The sequence below is a fragment of the Vespa crabro genome, chromosome 1 (assembly GCF_910589235.1).
Source record: "Vespa crabro chromosome 1, iyVesCrab1.2, whole genome shotgun sequence".
Taxonomy (NCBI): Eukaryota; Metazoa; Arthropoda; class Insecta; order Hymenoptera; family Vespidae; genus Vespa; species Vespa crabro.
In genome coordinates this window covers 21,638,605-21,652,557 of record NC_060955.1, presented here as the reverse complement: position 1 = coordinate 21,652,557, position 13,953 = coordinate 21,638,605, and the positions used below count along the sequence as shown (strand labels likewise).

Genomic DNA, 13,953 nt, shown 5'->3' with positions numbered 1-13,953 from the left:
TATTAATTTCTGTGTACTTATAGTTTCGTGCTCGTAGATTCGATCGCCAACTCTCCATTATATATATTATTATTCTCCTCCTCTTGTTGGAGGTACAGTTAATTAATTAATTGATTAATTAATTAATTAATTCGTAAGGCTATTTCACCAAGATAGTTGGTATTTGTTTTTCTTCTGTATTTTTTTTAAATATAAACTTATATCTACATATAATTTCGTGCTCGACTTTCTATTATAATTATTATTTTCTCCTCTGGTAATAGTTATAATTAATCGATTAATTAATTAATTAATTTATCAAATAATTAATTAATTAATTAATTAATTAATTCGTAAGGCTATTTCGTTGAAATAAAAGGGAGATAAAGAGGAAAGGATAGGCACGACGATAAAAATTATTATAAATATTAAGCGCCTTTCATCAGTGCTGTTTATATATTAGCTGCCTTAAAAAAAAAAAAAAAAAAAAAGAAAAAAAAAGAAGGAAAGGAAAAAAAAGAGAATCTACAAAAACAATGGCACTGCTTTATAGTAAAATAGATGGAGAATTTTATCAAAGACAAAAAAAAAAAAGATCTATAACTTTTACATAATCCTATGCTACGTATGTGGTTACTTTTCAAAATTTAAATGCTTCCTCTCCAATCCGGATATCCAAATATTTCTTTTTGATTGAGCGTCAAAAAAATATATTTACAGAACATAGCCCGTTTAAAAGATATTATCTTAAAAAGGATAAATAATAATAATAATAATAATAAAAGGTAAATAAGTTACGTCAATAGGATTTAAACTTTTTTACTTTTATAATTTATACATTTGTTTTTATCAAACATAATTGTTTTTTTTTTTTTTTTTTTTTTCGAAATTATCTCAAAGTCCAACAACTCACGAATGCGTATTATTTTTATTATTTAACTGTTATATTATCATAATAAAATAAATAAATACCGATATCTCTCGCATAAATGATCTTGTAAACTAAAACAAAAAGAAAAAAAAGAAAGAGAATATCTATATCATTACATCATATTCTTCGAATGGTACAATTTTGTTTTATATGATTTATTATTTATTACGCTCAATCCAATCAAAATATGTAGATGTTCGGGTTTAAAAGGAACATCCTGTATACATATATATCAAAAAACCAACAGATAACTAAAAAACAAAAACAAAAAAAAAAATGGTCGATTCCAGCACATGGACGATTATAAATCAGTCTCTAACCATATACATATGTATCAATCAAAAATTCGTATACATACATGTGTAGCGTATGTATGTACGAATCAATCGATAAAGTCGAACGAATTAATCGACTTTTGTTAAGAAACTAACATTCCATAAAAAATTTCTATGTCATTCTGAAAGTAATAATAAACACGTATTTGATATTTTCATACTAAACAATTCTCGCTTATACATGTATTTTTGTAAAATATATACACACATATATGTATGTAATTCTTCTGTATACACGTAGATATTTCTAAAATAAATATTATTAATTATTCCGTTTCTTTCCAAGAGAGATATTATCAATTTTCCCGTTCCTTTCCGTCTTGTTTATCATCTATCTCGATTCTTAATCGAATATAATTTACATGCATATATATATATATATATTATATATCGGCACTTAAGAGAAATGTCTTTAAAAGAATATTATAAAAATGCAATATTGTCTAATGTGGGAGAAGATACTAATTCCTGTTTCTTTTTTCTCTTTTCTTTTCTTTTAATCAAAAATCAAATATCCTCGCGAACACTCTACGAGATAATAATAATTAAAAGGAAAAAGGAATGAGGAAAAGAAAGAAAAACAGAAAAGGAAGGGGGTAAAAAAACACATATATAAATTCCTGCGCACTAACCTATTTTTTGTGATCTCGTTGCAATCCTCTGTAATACCACGATATTATAATAATCTCGCGAATTCTAAGCACTCTCTCTCTCTCTCTCTTTCTCTCCCACTCTTTCTCTCCCTCTCTCTCTCTCTCTCTCTCTCTCTCTCTTTCTCTCTCACTCTCGCTCTCATAGGTGTACGTTCTTGTTGTTGTTGTAGTTATTGTTGTTGTTGTTCTTGTTGATGTTGTTGAAGATGTTGTAGCTGTTGCTGATGTTGCTGTTAGCCGTGCTACTAACGCAATTGGCGCCATTACTACTGCGATTGTTAGTAGCAATATTAGTACTTTTAGCAGTAAGGCAGGGGCCACATCGGATTGGCAAGGGATGAGCAGCAAGACAGTCAACTATCATCTGTCTTACAGTAGGCATGCAGGTTTTGCTGTACCCTGGAAAACACATATCACATGCTGCATCAGAACCGAACCGTATACCGACTATTATCACGCGATCGTTCCTCATTATTTCTTCCTCATTATTCATTTCTATTTTTATCATTATTTTTATTTCTAGTTTCTTACGTTTTTTCTTTCTTTTCTTTTTTCTTTCCTTTCAAAGATCGAAAAAGCGATTATGAAGAAAATGATTCATATATATATATACATATATATATATATATATATGAATCATCATATTTCCGTATTATATAAATTGTGAATAATCATTTTAAATTTATAAAATCGATCGATTAAAAAAAAAAAAAAAAAAGAAAAAAAAACGACGATCTGCGAAGAACAATCGTTACTTCATAAATTTTTTTTTCTTCTTTTAATACATTTTCCTTTCAATCATTTCTTCAATTTTGTCTCAGCGATTGCGTGATAAGAGCCGTCGTTCGTCGAACAGGTATAAAGAACATGTGATCGGTCGGAAGAGACTCGGAGTAAACACATACGTAATATTACTTGGAATAGTGTGAGAATAGAAAGATAGAAAGAGAGAGAGAAAGAGAGAAAGAGAAAGAGAGAAAGAGAGAGAAAGAGAAGAAGAAAGCGTTCATTCAAAAACGAAAAAAGAATAATATAAAAATTAAGATAAATAATAAAAAAAGATATGAAATAAATATAATAATAAGAATAACAATAATAATAAATAATAAATAATAAATAATAAATAATAAATAATAAATAAATAATAAATAAATAAATAATTATAATAATAATAATGATGATGATGATAATTATAATGATAATAATAATAATAATAATAATAATAATAATAATAATAATAATAATAATAATAATAATAATTAGCCTACGTTCAAGTCATTCGCTCCTATTAAAAGCGTACGAACGAATAACTCGTATATACACATGTACGTACATATTAATTAATAAATACGTACGTATTTCGCTTGTTCTCACAAAAGTTATCACTATCTACGTTTGCTAAATACATACGTACGTGGAGAAAAGGATGTGCGATAAAGGGGAAAGACGGGAGAAGGGCGTAAAGAAGAAACGAGACGATCTTGATTCTTTTTTCCGTGGATTTTCGTTTGGTATTTTTAAAAGAGAAAATGAGACGAGAGGATGAGGGTGAAAAGGAGAAGGTGAATGGGGGCACGAGGAGCGTAGGGAAAAAAAGGGGGTGGAGATCATACAAGAGAGGAACTTTGAAAAATCGAAAAACACTACGTAAGTAAATTGCCTTGAAAAATTCAAAAATTCGATTCGATTCGAGATTGATCCTAAATACGCTCAGGTTTTCTTTTACTTTCGTTTCTTTTCTCTTTCGATACGATAAGATTACAAAAAAAAAAAAATAAAAAAATAAAAAAAGAAAAAAAAAGAAAAGGAAAGGAGAAAGATAAGGAAGGATCAAGGAGATAAAGACAGAAACGATATCAACTTCGAATCGAAACAATTACAAGATCGATACCAAATCTTATAATAAACGAAAATAATATCGTTTGCGAAGCTAAGCTGTATTGGTCAATTGAATTATATTACTCGTATTGTTTAAATTTCGATTGAATTGCATTTAAAAACGACAGTCGAGACGAAGAAAGATATATTAATTAAGGATTAAACTGAAAAACGAAGTGGAAGGAACAAACGGATTGATCGATCGATTGATTGACTGATTCATCGAACGAATCGATCTATCAATTAAATCAGAAACAAAACAAAAAATAAATGTATTTAAATACAACGAAAATAGATTCGTTTAAGAGAAAAGTCATCGATAAGCAAGATCGATATAACACAAGCAAACGCATAAAATCGTGCATATCAAGTGATAAATATATAGATAATGTAGGATAACGAATGATAATACATTATCCATAGGATTATCTTGACGAAAACGAAGGACTACAAGAAAAGGGCTAAGTATACCGTTTACCTATATCTCATCATGTATATATATATATATATGTGTGTGTGTGTTATATGTACGTTATCCTTTTTGTTTTTCTTTTTTTTTTTTTTTCTTTTTTTTTCATGAAGGTCGTTTCGAATAAACGAAGCAAAGAAAACGAAATATTAAAGCTCGAAAGTTGGCACACGTATTATTTGTGTAACGCGTTGAAAGTCGGAAGAACTTTGTGTTCAAAAAGTTACAATTGTTAAAATAGTCGCTAGCCGTTATGAAGAGTTTTATTTTTTTTTTTTCTTTTCTCCCGTAAATATATTATATATATATATATATATATATATATATATATATATATATATATATATATATATATATATATATATATATATATATATAATATTCGATAATTTTCGATCTAATAGACATCTTTTTATCGGTCGATGTATTTCGTAAAGACTAATGTGTATATGTATATATATATATTTCTTTCGCTTAAATATATTGCATATTTATGTATGTATATATATATATATATATATATATATATATATATATATACATATATATATATATTAATATAATTGAAACTATATATTTCTTGTCGTATTGACACGCGTTACTAGGATTGTCTTGGCAACTTGCCGTATCTCATTAAATCACATCCAGCATGTTTCCCAATGGAACTGCCGACAACAATTTTCCCTTTTCCTTGTATATTTGAACATCGAGATCAAATTATCGTGATTTTGGCACAAGATCGTCACGATCGATCGATCGATTATTTGGAATAAATTGGCACTTAAATCTATCAATGTGTAAAGTAACGATATTCACGTTGACGTCACGTGAAGAAAAGAGCCGTCGTATGTTATATTATTATAATAATAATAATAATTATCATCATCAATAATAATAATAATAATAATAATAATAATAATAATAATAATAATAATAATACTAATAATAATAATAATAATAATCGTCTATAATATCTATATCGATTTCATTATTATTTTCTTTTCTTTTCTTTTCTTTCTTTTTTTTTTTTGCTTTTAATTAATACTTTAATCGGTTTGAGAGTAATATGTTTCGGGTTTTTGTTTTCCTTCGAATAAATAAATTCGTAAGTATCGTGTGATATTTTTTTGAAGCGTTAACAAGAAGCGAACGTTGCTTCTTCAAATTCGCAAAATATGTATCACTCAAATGTACATACATACATACATACATACATACATACATACATACATACATACATACATACATACATACATACATACATACATACATACATGTATACATACATACAGTCAATGAATAAAATCGTTACGTTCGAACAAGTTTCAGTTGTATGGAAGAAAAACAAAAGTGTTGTATGTGTGTGTGTGTGTAAGTGTTTGTGTGTGTGTGTAAATGTGTACGTATACATCCTAGATTATCACAAAAGCCGATGATACGAGAACCGAGCGAAAATGAGCCAACGAGAAACCGAAGATTCAGTTCGTTAGAGTAACATTAATTGCAACGAGCCGATCGATTACAAAGCCGTTTCCTTCTCGCTAATGATCTTGATACCGTGCTTGGTGAGTATCATTTTAACAGTCTCGTTATCCCTGACCTTCGGCTTTTCGTTCCAATCGAATGGTCTATCATCATTATCCTCTTGACCAAGGCTCTCAGCTAACGAGTCCAAATTGTCCGTGGAAGAGTCTAAATATCGTACGTTGTCGACAGATCTTTGAAGAGATTTACATCTTCTCGAACTGTTTCTCGACGATCTTATATTGTCAGCAGAACCAATAGATTTACCAGACTTCGATGACCTGAGACATTTGTCATTCCTTGTTGTAAAGACCTTGGCTAATTGAAGATTGTCCGCTGATGAATAACGTCGTTTATCCTGGGAACCAACGATTTGTTGATCCTCTGGTTTCTTCTTGAGCAATGATCCCTTGCGAGTGATTTTTCTCGAACCACTAGAAAGTATCGCGAGCTCGTCCTTAGGCACAAAATATTTCTCTCGGGTTTTCAAGGATGTACCACGCGAATACATTGACTTCGACGTTAATTTATCATTGCCCTTTGGCTCGTCCTCGCTTTGTAGAAATCCTCGATCATCCATCGATTCTGTACCACTCAATAAACCACAATTCTCGATCTCAAAGCTATCCTCATCTAAGGACACATCGGTAATCGTAGTATTGTCCAAAATTTTATAATCCTCCTGTAGTAATCGCTTATTATCTTGATAAACTTTGGCTTGTCGAGGTAACATTATGGATTCTTTCTGAAACTCCATATTATCCCCTACCTCACCACAAATCTCACAAATTTCGCATATGGATTCCTCGTTGTTCGTCGTTGATAAAATCGTACGATCTAATACCTCGTTCGAACTTTGTAAATTCCATGAACTACATATATCGCATTCGGTTGAGTCCTCCAACGAGCTACAATTTGAACGTAACGTATAAAATGTCTCTTGATTCGGACTACTGATTTCTTCTTCGGTTCTCATAGTAAGTTCATTCATGTAACAACATATTGAACAAAATTCGTCGGTCTGAGGATCGAATTCCTCAGTTGTGACCAATGTTTGAGACGTACTACTATCTGCCTTCGTAGATTCCCCCAAGTAAACCTCTTGAATCCTTTTTATCGACTCGTAACTCTTTGATTTCTTTGAAAATGTTTCCTTCGAATTCTTGCCAGTTTTTTTTTTTAAAGTCGTTTTGGATTCGTTAGCTTTGATCATCGAATCCAAGCTACCCTTTAAAACTGTATCATATCGTTGGGTATTCATTGTTACATCTTGGCTCCTCGTGTCGCTAGTTCCTCTTTTTGAATTAGTTGATTTCAATGATCTCGCTCTTCCTGGCTTCTGTTCGATCAAAGTAACACCGATACGATCTTGTTCGACAGGTGAAATGGATTCAAATTGACGTAATTGACTGTCCTTTACTTTTCTCGGACTTTTACGAGAATTTACCACTGACTTCAAATACTTACCATCTATTTCGAGATTTGAATCACGTTTTGACGAACGTTTCGAAGGTTGAATTTTTCCTTCGAGTTTAACATCTCCGTCAAATTTCTTCTTATCTTTATCCTTATCTTCACAAATTTCCTGATTCTTGATCACTAAATTTTCTATCACAGAGACAGCTTCGATCGTGCTAGCAGCTGGACTCAATTCGACATTTTGAAGAACATTATTATCTTCCTCGTTAATGTCTTTCTTTATATCCATGCCAGTGTCCAAAAATGTTTCATCAATACATTGCTCGGCTTTGGACTCTTCCATATGATTATCTCTTCTATCATTTTCTATATCGTTTGACGTATCTTCTACGACTTTCGATTGTATATCTTGAACATCTTCCTTTACATTCTGATCGATGTCAATCACTTCGTTTTCTTTATCATTGCTTATTAACTTACTATAGGTGTGATCATCTTTGGAAATGGTAAAATCAGAAAGTCCATACTCTAATCCTGTATCTAATTCATTTTTTATTATATTCTCTTCAGATTTTATTATATTCTCTTCCACGGACAATAAAAGAACATTTTTATCATCATCGAGTTCTAACTTTCCATCGACTCTTTTATCATTTTCCATTTTTTCTGTTCTGTCTATATTATCGCTAGGCCCTACAGATTCGACTCGATCGACCTTCATCGAGACATCCTCGAAAGTTGATGGATTCGAGGATGTCTCGTTTACTTTGTTAAGAATCCTTGTGACCCTACTTTCTTCGTTAACGGAACCTACCTCGTCAAGGATCTGCGATTCACCGCTTTCGGTGGCAATGATCTGTTTCGCTTGACCTGGATACGCGGCCTTCGTGCTAGAAGTTACGTGCTTGGCATTACCATTTTCAGCGGTGATCGCGTTAATGAATTTCTCACGAGCCTCCTCGAGACCAATCGACTGTCTGGAAGCGACGAAGGCCGCGCTCGTTGCATTCTGCAGATTTTTACGCAGAACGGTATCGGGAACATCGATGCTTATAATTTCAATCGGGCTCGGGGATTCCATGGTAACGTCGCTAGGCGACGGCGTGAGGAAGGTGCTTTGGTACTTGGGATCAATGGTCAAGTAATCGTTCGCATTGGGCGAGGTCAGGTCCAACTTACTTCAGTGTCCAAGAGGATTGGCAGCGTGAAAAACAAGATATCGTATTGTTTTCGTTACAATGTTACTGATTAATCCTTCAATCTTCTTTCTATTAATATCCGCTTCACTGATCATATTGTACAAATTATAAGAAAACTCTTTTATCGGATTTATTTTCCTTCATCTTTGTTTTTTTCTTTTTTCCCCGAAGAAAACTTTTAAAAGAAAGTTTCGAGTAGAGTCAGTCAAACGGATATGTCTTATCTACGTGCTGATAATATATATATATATATAATATTTGAAGACTATGATAATTATAACGTAAGAAAATTTATTTACGATCGTTGAGTATCATGGTAGATTAAAGATTTTAAATTTATTTACATATTGATAAATGATTGTGAAACTAAATTAATGGAATTATGTTTAATCTATAACAATGCATTGGCCGTATTTCACATAATCGCACTAATTTGTACGTTATTAGATAAATTCCTTAATGTTAATATCCGTATATCTTTCTAACTCACCGATTATACCGATGATTAATATTCGCTATAAAAATACAGACTTTCTATACAAAATATGTAAAAATAAATTTATGTTTAAAATAGAACTCTTCGCAAATAATTCATCTATTTGATAAATATATATATATGTATATATATATATACACATATACATATATATATATATATATATATATATATATATATATATGTATATATATATTTATCTATATGTAACAATTTTTCTCTATACAGACCCAAGGGATCCCATTTAGCACATTATAAAGTTTGAAAGATCTTTGAAATTCAGCCAAGCTATCTAACGATCTATGGCTGAAATGATTATTTCTATACAATTTCTATCTAAGATATCATATTGAGAGAATCTATTGTGATATGATTAAAATTGACTTAAGTGAGTTTGCATTAAATAACATTTATAATTAAATTACGTTAAACTCACATTGTCGTAGTAGTAGAATTTGTGTTATAGATTCCATTTTTGTGGACATAATCAATGACAGAATCCTGAAGGAGATACCTTACGCTTTCACCTCTTTTGAATGCTCTTCTTATTCTACTTGAACTAACTTCGTTTGGGATCCATTCCGTCACGATATGAATATTATGCTACAAATGAAAAATTATAATCACCGTCAATCTTAAATTTTAATTATTATATATTTATTTTATCTTACCATATGTCTTGAAAGAATATCCGAATCGTATATGAATTTGTTAGGATTAGAGCCCTCTCTTGTAACGACAACGAGTCCATGTTGGCCAACTATTGTATCTATCTGTATAATAAAAATAAAATTATATCAATAGAAATATTCTTATATGAATGAAATATTTTAATAAAAACTAATCAAACTAACGTCTTCCTCCATCCACAAATCAGATTTTCCAAAACTTTCAAGAAGATCTGCTCCGCATAATAATTTGATTTGAATTGGCGTTTGATCCTCACTATTTCTAATATTTTCTGGTATCCATTCTAAATCCTCTTTTGATACATTATTTCTAACATCGTTTGTATCAAACAAAAATAGATTTAATAAATTTTGATGATATTGAAGAGATGCTCTAGTCCTAGTCCAAGCGCTTTGTCTTGTTTCCCAAGTACAAAGTCGAATCCAATCACTGTCCTGCAATGCTAAACGTAGCATAGAACATCTATGGGTCGCTGGTGCAAGTTCTTTCTTTGCGTATGCATCATGAACTGGAGATATAACTCCACCAACCACTACATGATGACCCATTCGATGTAAATGATCTCTTGCTATTTCTGCAAAATAAAAAGTAAAATATAGAATCCTTAATTAATATTCTCAAGATAATAAGTAATGTGTATATGTGATAATGCACATGTAATATATATTGAAGAAAAAAAAAAAAAAAAGAAAAAAAAAAAAGAACAAGTAAAATATTACTGAATCATGAAATAAGTATTTATGAGGCATGACACGAAGAAAAGTCACGATTATAAATAATTTATATAGCAGAATCAATTATGATTTTATTAAAAATATTTCAAAACTTTTCTAAATTCTCATTTATTTCTTCTAAATCGATTGTTATAAAATATTACGCAATAAGGTAATCAAGTATCGAGGAAAATGAAGAACTGATATTGATTATTAAATGATATAACTACGTACCAAACATTCGTAAGTGCATATTGGTTGGAGGGTTATAGCTTCCGCAAGACATAAGAATAATACGTTTAGGTGACATTTTTTTCTTCTCTGTCAAAAAGCATGTGCTGACAATCGTTTTAACGTACTTCTTTATCCTTCGTCTTGAAACTGTTTGATTTTGTAACACCTTGTACCAAAGAATTCGCGTTATAAAACTGTAATAACAAGCATCGTAAAATCGGAGCAAACTCCGCACCGACTGACGTTTCGGCCATACTTGATATCGCGTTACCACCGAAGTCAAACGATAAATTTTTTTCAAAGCTAAATCAAACGACATTCAAATTAACCTGAAAATATAACTCATTAAATAAATTATCATCTTATCGTATTAATCACATATACTATTTTACCTTGTCATTGTATTTCGATATCGGATGACCTTCAGTCTCTTGTTTTAATCGAACATACGACACTTCCTTTCTTTGAACGCGCGTCAACAAGTTGTACATACATTTTATTTATCTTTCCCTTTTCTTTCCATTGATAATATCGCATTCTTTCGTATCAAATGAAACATAATTAAGAGAAAAAGGGAATGTTCTAATGTTTCTTCTTTTTAGATTAAGACCAAAAAAAAAGAAAAAAGAAAAAAGTAGATCTCGAAACAACGAAAATACGATCATTGGGATTTATGTACATCCAACTTCGTCAGTCCGGTATATCATTTAACTGTAAACGCAAATCTCAAAACTTTTTCCCTTTCTCTCTTCTTTCCTTCTATCGTGAAAGCTTTCAATTTAAAAGTGCATGATTTACAGACAGATATATAAAGCTTACTACTACCTACTGAAGTATAACTCACAAAATACTTACATATATACAGATATAACTTTTGTTACATCGAAAGTGAGAGAGAGAGAGAGAGAAAGAGAGAGAGAGATCAATACTTTAGTTCAAATCATTTGCCGCGAGATGGCGCTACGTCGTCTTATCGAAGAAAGAGGGCACTCAAGGACAAGAGTTATGACCCCGATTTATGCAACCTTTTAAAATACCTTTTCTTACGTCAAATATTACGTAAATTTAAAGTACCTCTACCAACTCTACCGGTCTCTAGTAAAGTATGCTGGACTTTGATATATACCGCCGAAGGATTTAGAATAACAGCTTTATAGCTTATAGAGGTTAGGAAATACATAGAGGGATTATTATTACCGTTGTCGGCCATCTTTTTTACTCTTCCTCTTTTGGTGGCTCACTCTTTTTATCTCTCTCTCTCTCTCTCTCTCCATCTCATCGCTCGAACATCCTAATCCCGCTCTTCTTCTCCTACGCGTGAAAAAAAAAAAAGTAGTGACAAGGGTGGTTATGGTGTCGCTTAATGATACACAAATTTTATTTTATTTACGTTTTCTTTTTGTTTTTTTTTTGTTTGTTTGTTTGTTTGTTTGTTTGTTTGTTTGTTTGTTTGTTTGTTTCTCCTTTCCTTTCCGCAGAGAATCGAGGAAATCATTCGTTAAGAGAACAAAAACCTCTGCAATACGAATAGCAGTTACAAGTAAGTATGTACAATAATAATATAAGTGGTTGCCTTTCATTTTTTTTTTTCTTTTTTCATTTTTTATTTGCAATTTTCATTTTTTTTTTTTTTTATATTTTATTTCTTCCTCATTTTCTTCCTTCCTTGATGCTGTCAGGTTTATTTCCTACTTTCGTTCTGTTAATGGTAATTTATAATGATAATCAATTAATTAATACAATAATAATAATCATAAGCATAAAGATCGTACTCAATTGTATCAATAACGTGTTCTGTTCCTTCTCTCTTTCTCTTTCTCTCTCTCTCTCTCTCTCTCTCTCTCTCTCGCTCTCTCTCTCTCTCTCTCCCTCTCATTTTCATACAGCCATTTAATAATGGAGGTACGATTATATAGGCGTATCAATCGATCGAGTCATGACAATATTTACGAATTGACAGTGCGTGCCCTTTAACCTTAAATTTTTCACTCGTCTTTTTTCTGTCTCTCTGTCTCTCTCTCTCTCTCTCTCTCTCTCTCTCTCTCTCTCACACACACTCATTCGCTTTCTTTTTCACACACACGTTCTCTCTCTCTCTCTCTCTCTCTCTCTCTCTCATTATTTCACTTTCTCGACTTTCGTATCGACTTTGTCAACGACTTTTTATCCGACAAGAATTCTCTTTTTTATATCCTGTCTTTGCATATTTATATTTTTTTCTTTCACCCTTACCCCCACTCATCATACTCCTCTATCACTCTTCCCCTCTTTCTCTCTCGCATTCTCGCTCTGTTAATCGTGCAGAAATATTAAGATCACTACGTATCAATGTATCTAAAAATTCCTCGCACTTGCTTTCAACCCCCCGCCCCTATCTCTCTCTCTCTCTCTCTTTCTCTCTCGTATTTTCCACTCACTTTTTCACTCACACTTTCTACACAATATCCCTTAAATATTACACAATAATATTATAATCCTATCTTCACCTCGTGTTCGATTATACTACTCTCTCTCTCTCTCTCTCTCTCTCTCTCTCTCGCTCCGATACACACATAATTTCATACGTTAAATGTTTCTTTCTCTCTCATTTTTTATCTTTCCTCTCTTTCTCTCTATCTCTCTCTCTCTCTCTCTCTCTCTCTCTCTCTCTCTCTCTCTCTTTTCACACATATTAGATTCAAAGAATCTCTCTCGTAATAGCGACATATCCGAACGTTAATACGAGCATGAAAACTGGCTTACATACTTACAAAACCTCCCTCTCTCTAGTTTCTCGTTCGCTTATTCGCTTATTCGTCACTCCTTACTCTCACTTCGTTTCGAGTTTCTTTTTTTTTTTTTTTTTTTTTTAAATCCACTAATCACATTTCTACCGTTGATTAAATGCTCTTAGTGCCAGGAGAGCCCGATGTTGGTGTTGGTTGCCGATGACGATGGTGGTGATGGTGGTAATGGTAACGGTGATAGCTTGGCGAGCGCGTATCATCTCTAATCGCGTGCATTTCGTTCGTTCGTTCGTTCGTTCGTTCGTTCGTTCTTTCGTTCGTTCGTTATCGTTAACAAAAAGAAAAAAAGAAAGAATATCATATACGCCATCCTTTATTATTATTATTATTATTTCTTTTTTTGTTCCTTTGTTGTCCATCATATACGATACATTCTCTCTCTCTCTCTCTCTCTCTCTCTCTCTCTCTCTCTCTCTCTCTCTCTCTCTCTCTCTACTTCTCTCCCTTTCTCTCTCATTCGTTCATTCCTTCTATTATCAACTATTATCACGGGTAAATAATCTTCTACGTGCTCGCCCAAATGATCGAGGATCGTCCCTTTTTCTTCGTACATATTCTAACTAATCTTTCATTCTCGTTGTTACGATTGTAAGAAGAAGAAGGAGAAGAAGAAGAAATGAAGATGAGGAAAAACAAGTATATATATA

The 13,953-nt window shown here is 31.8% G+C and overlaps 1 protein-coding gene across 4 annotated transcripts in view; it reads right to left on the bottom strand.

The window, feature by feature from the left end:
* LOC124424949 (nicotinamide/nicotinic acid mononucleotide adenylyltransferase 3) overlaps positions 1-13,650 on the bottom strand; it is a 16,828-nt gene extending 3,178 nt beyond the window's left edge. The window contains exons 1-7 of one of the 4 annotated variants that reach the window (XM_046964627.1): positions 10,913-13,650; positions 10,521-10,849; positions 9,738-10,147; positions 9,555-9,656; positions 9,320-9,486; positions 8,003-8,366; positions 2,129-2,297 (exon numbers count right to left, since the gene is read on the bottom strand). In XM_046964627.1, the coding sequence (XP_046820583.1) occupies positions 2,268-2,297; positions 8,003-8,366; positions 9,320-9,486; positions 9,555-9,656; positions 9,738-10,147; positions 10,521-10,839 (1,392 nt within the window). In that variant the 5' untranslated portion in view covers positions 10,840-10,849; positions 10,913-13,650 and the 3' untranslated portion in view covers positions 2,129-2,267. Of the gene's footprint in view, positions 1-441; positions 2,298-8,002; positions 8,367-9,319; positions 9,487-9,554; positions 9,657-9,737; positions 10,148-10,520 lie in introns of those variants that run through there. The other 3 variants (XM_046964619.1, XM_046964635.1, XM_046964644.1) reach the window with 3 other exon arrangements.
* Positions 13,651-13,953: the final 303 nt, after the last annotated feature.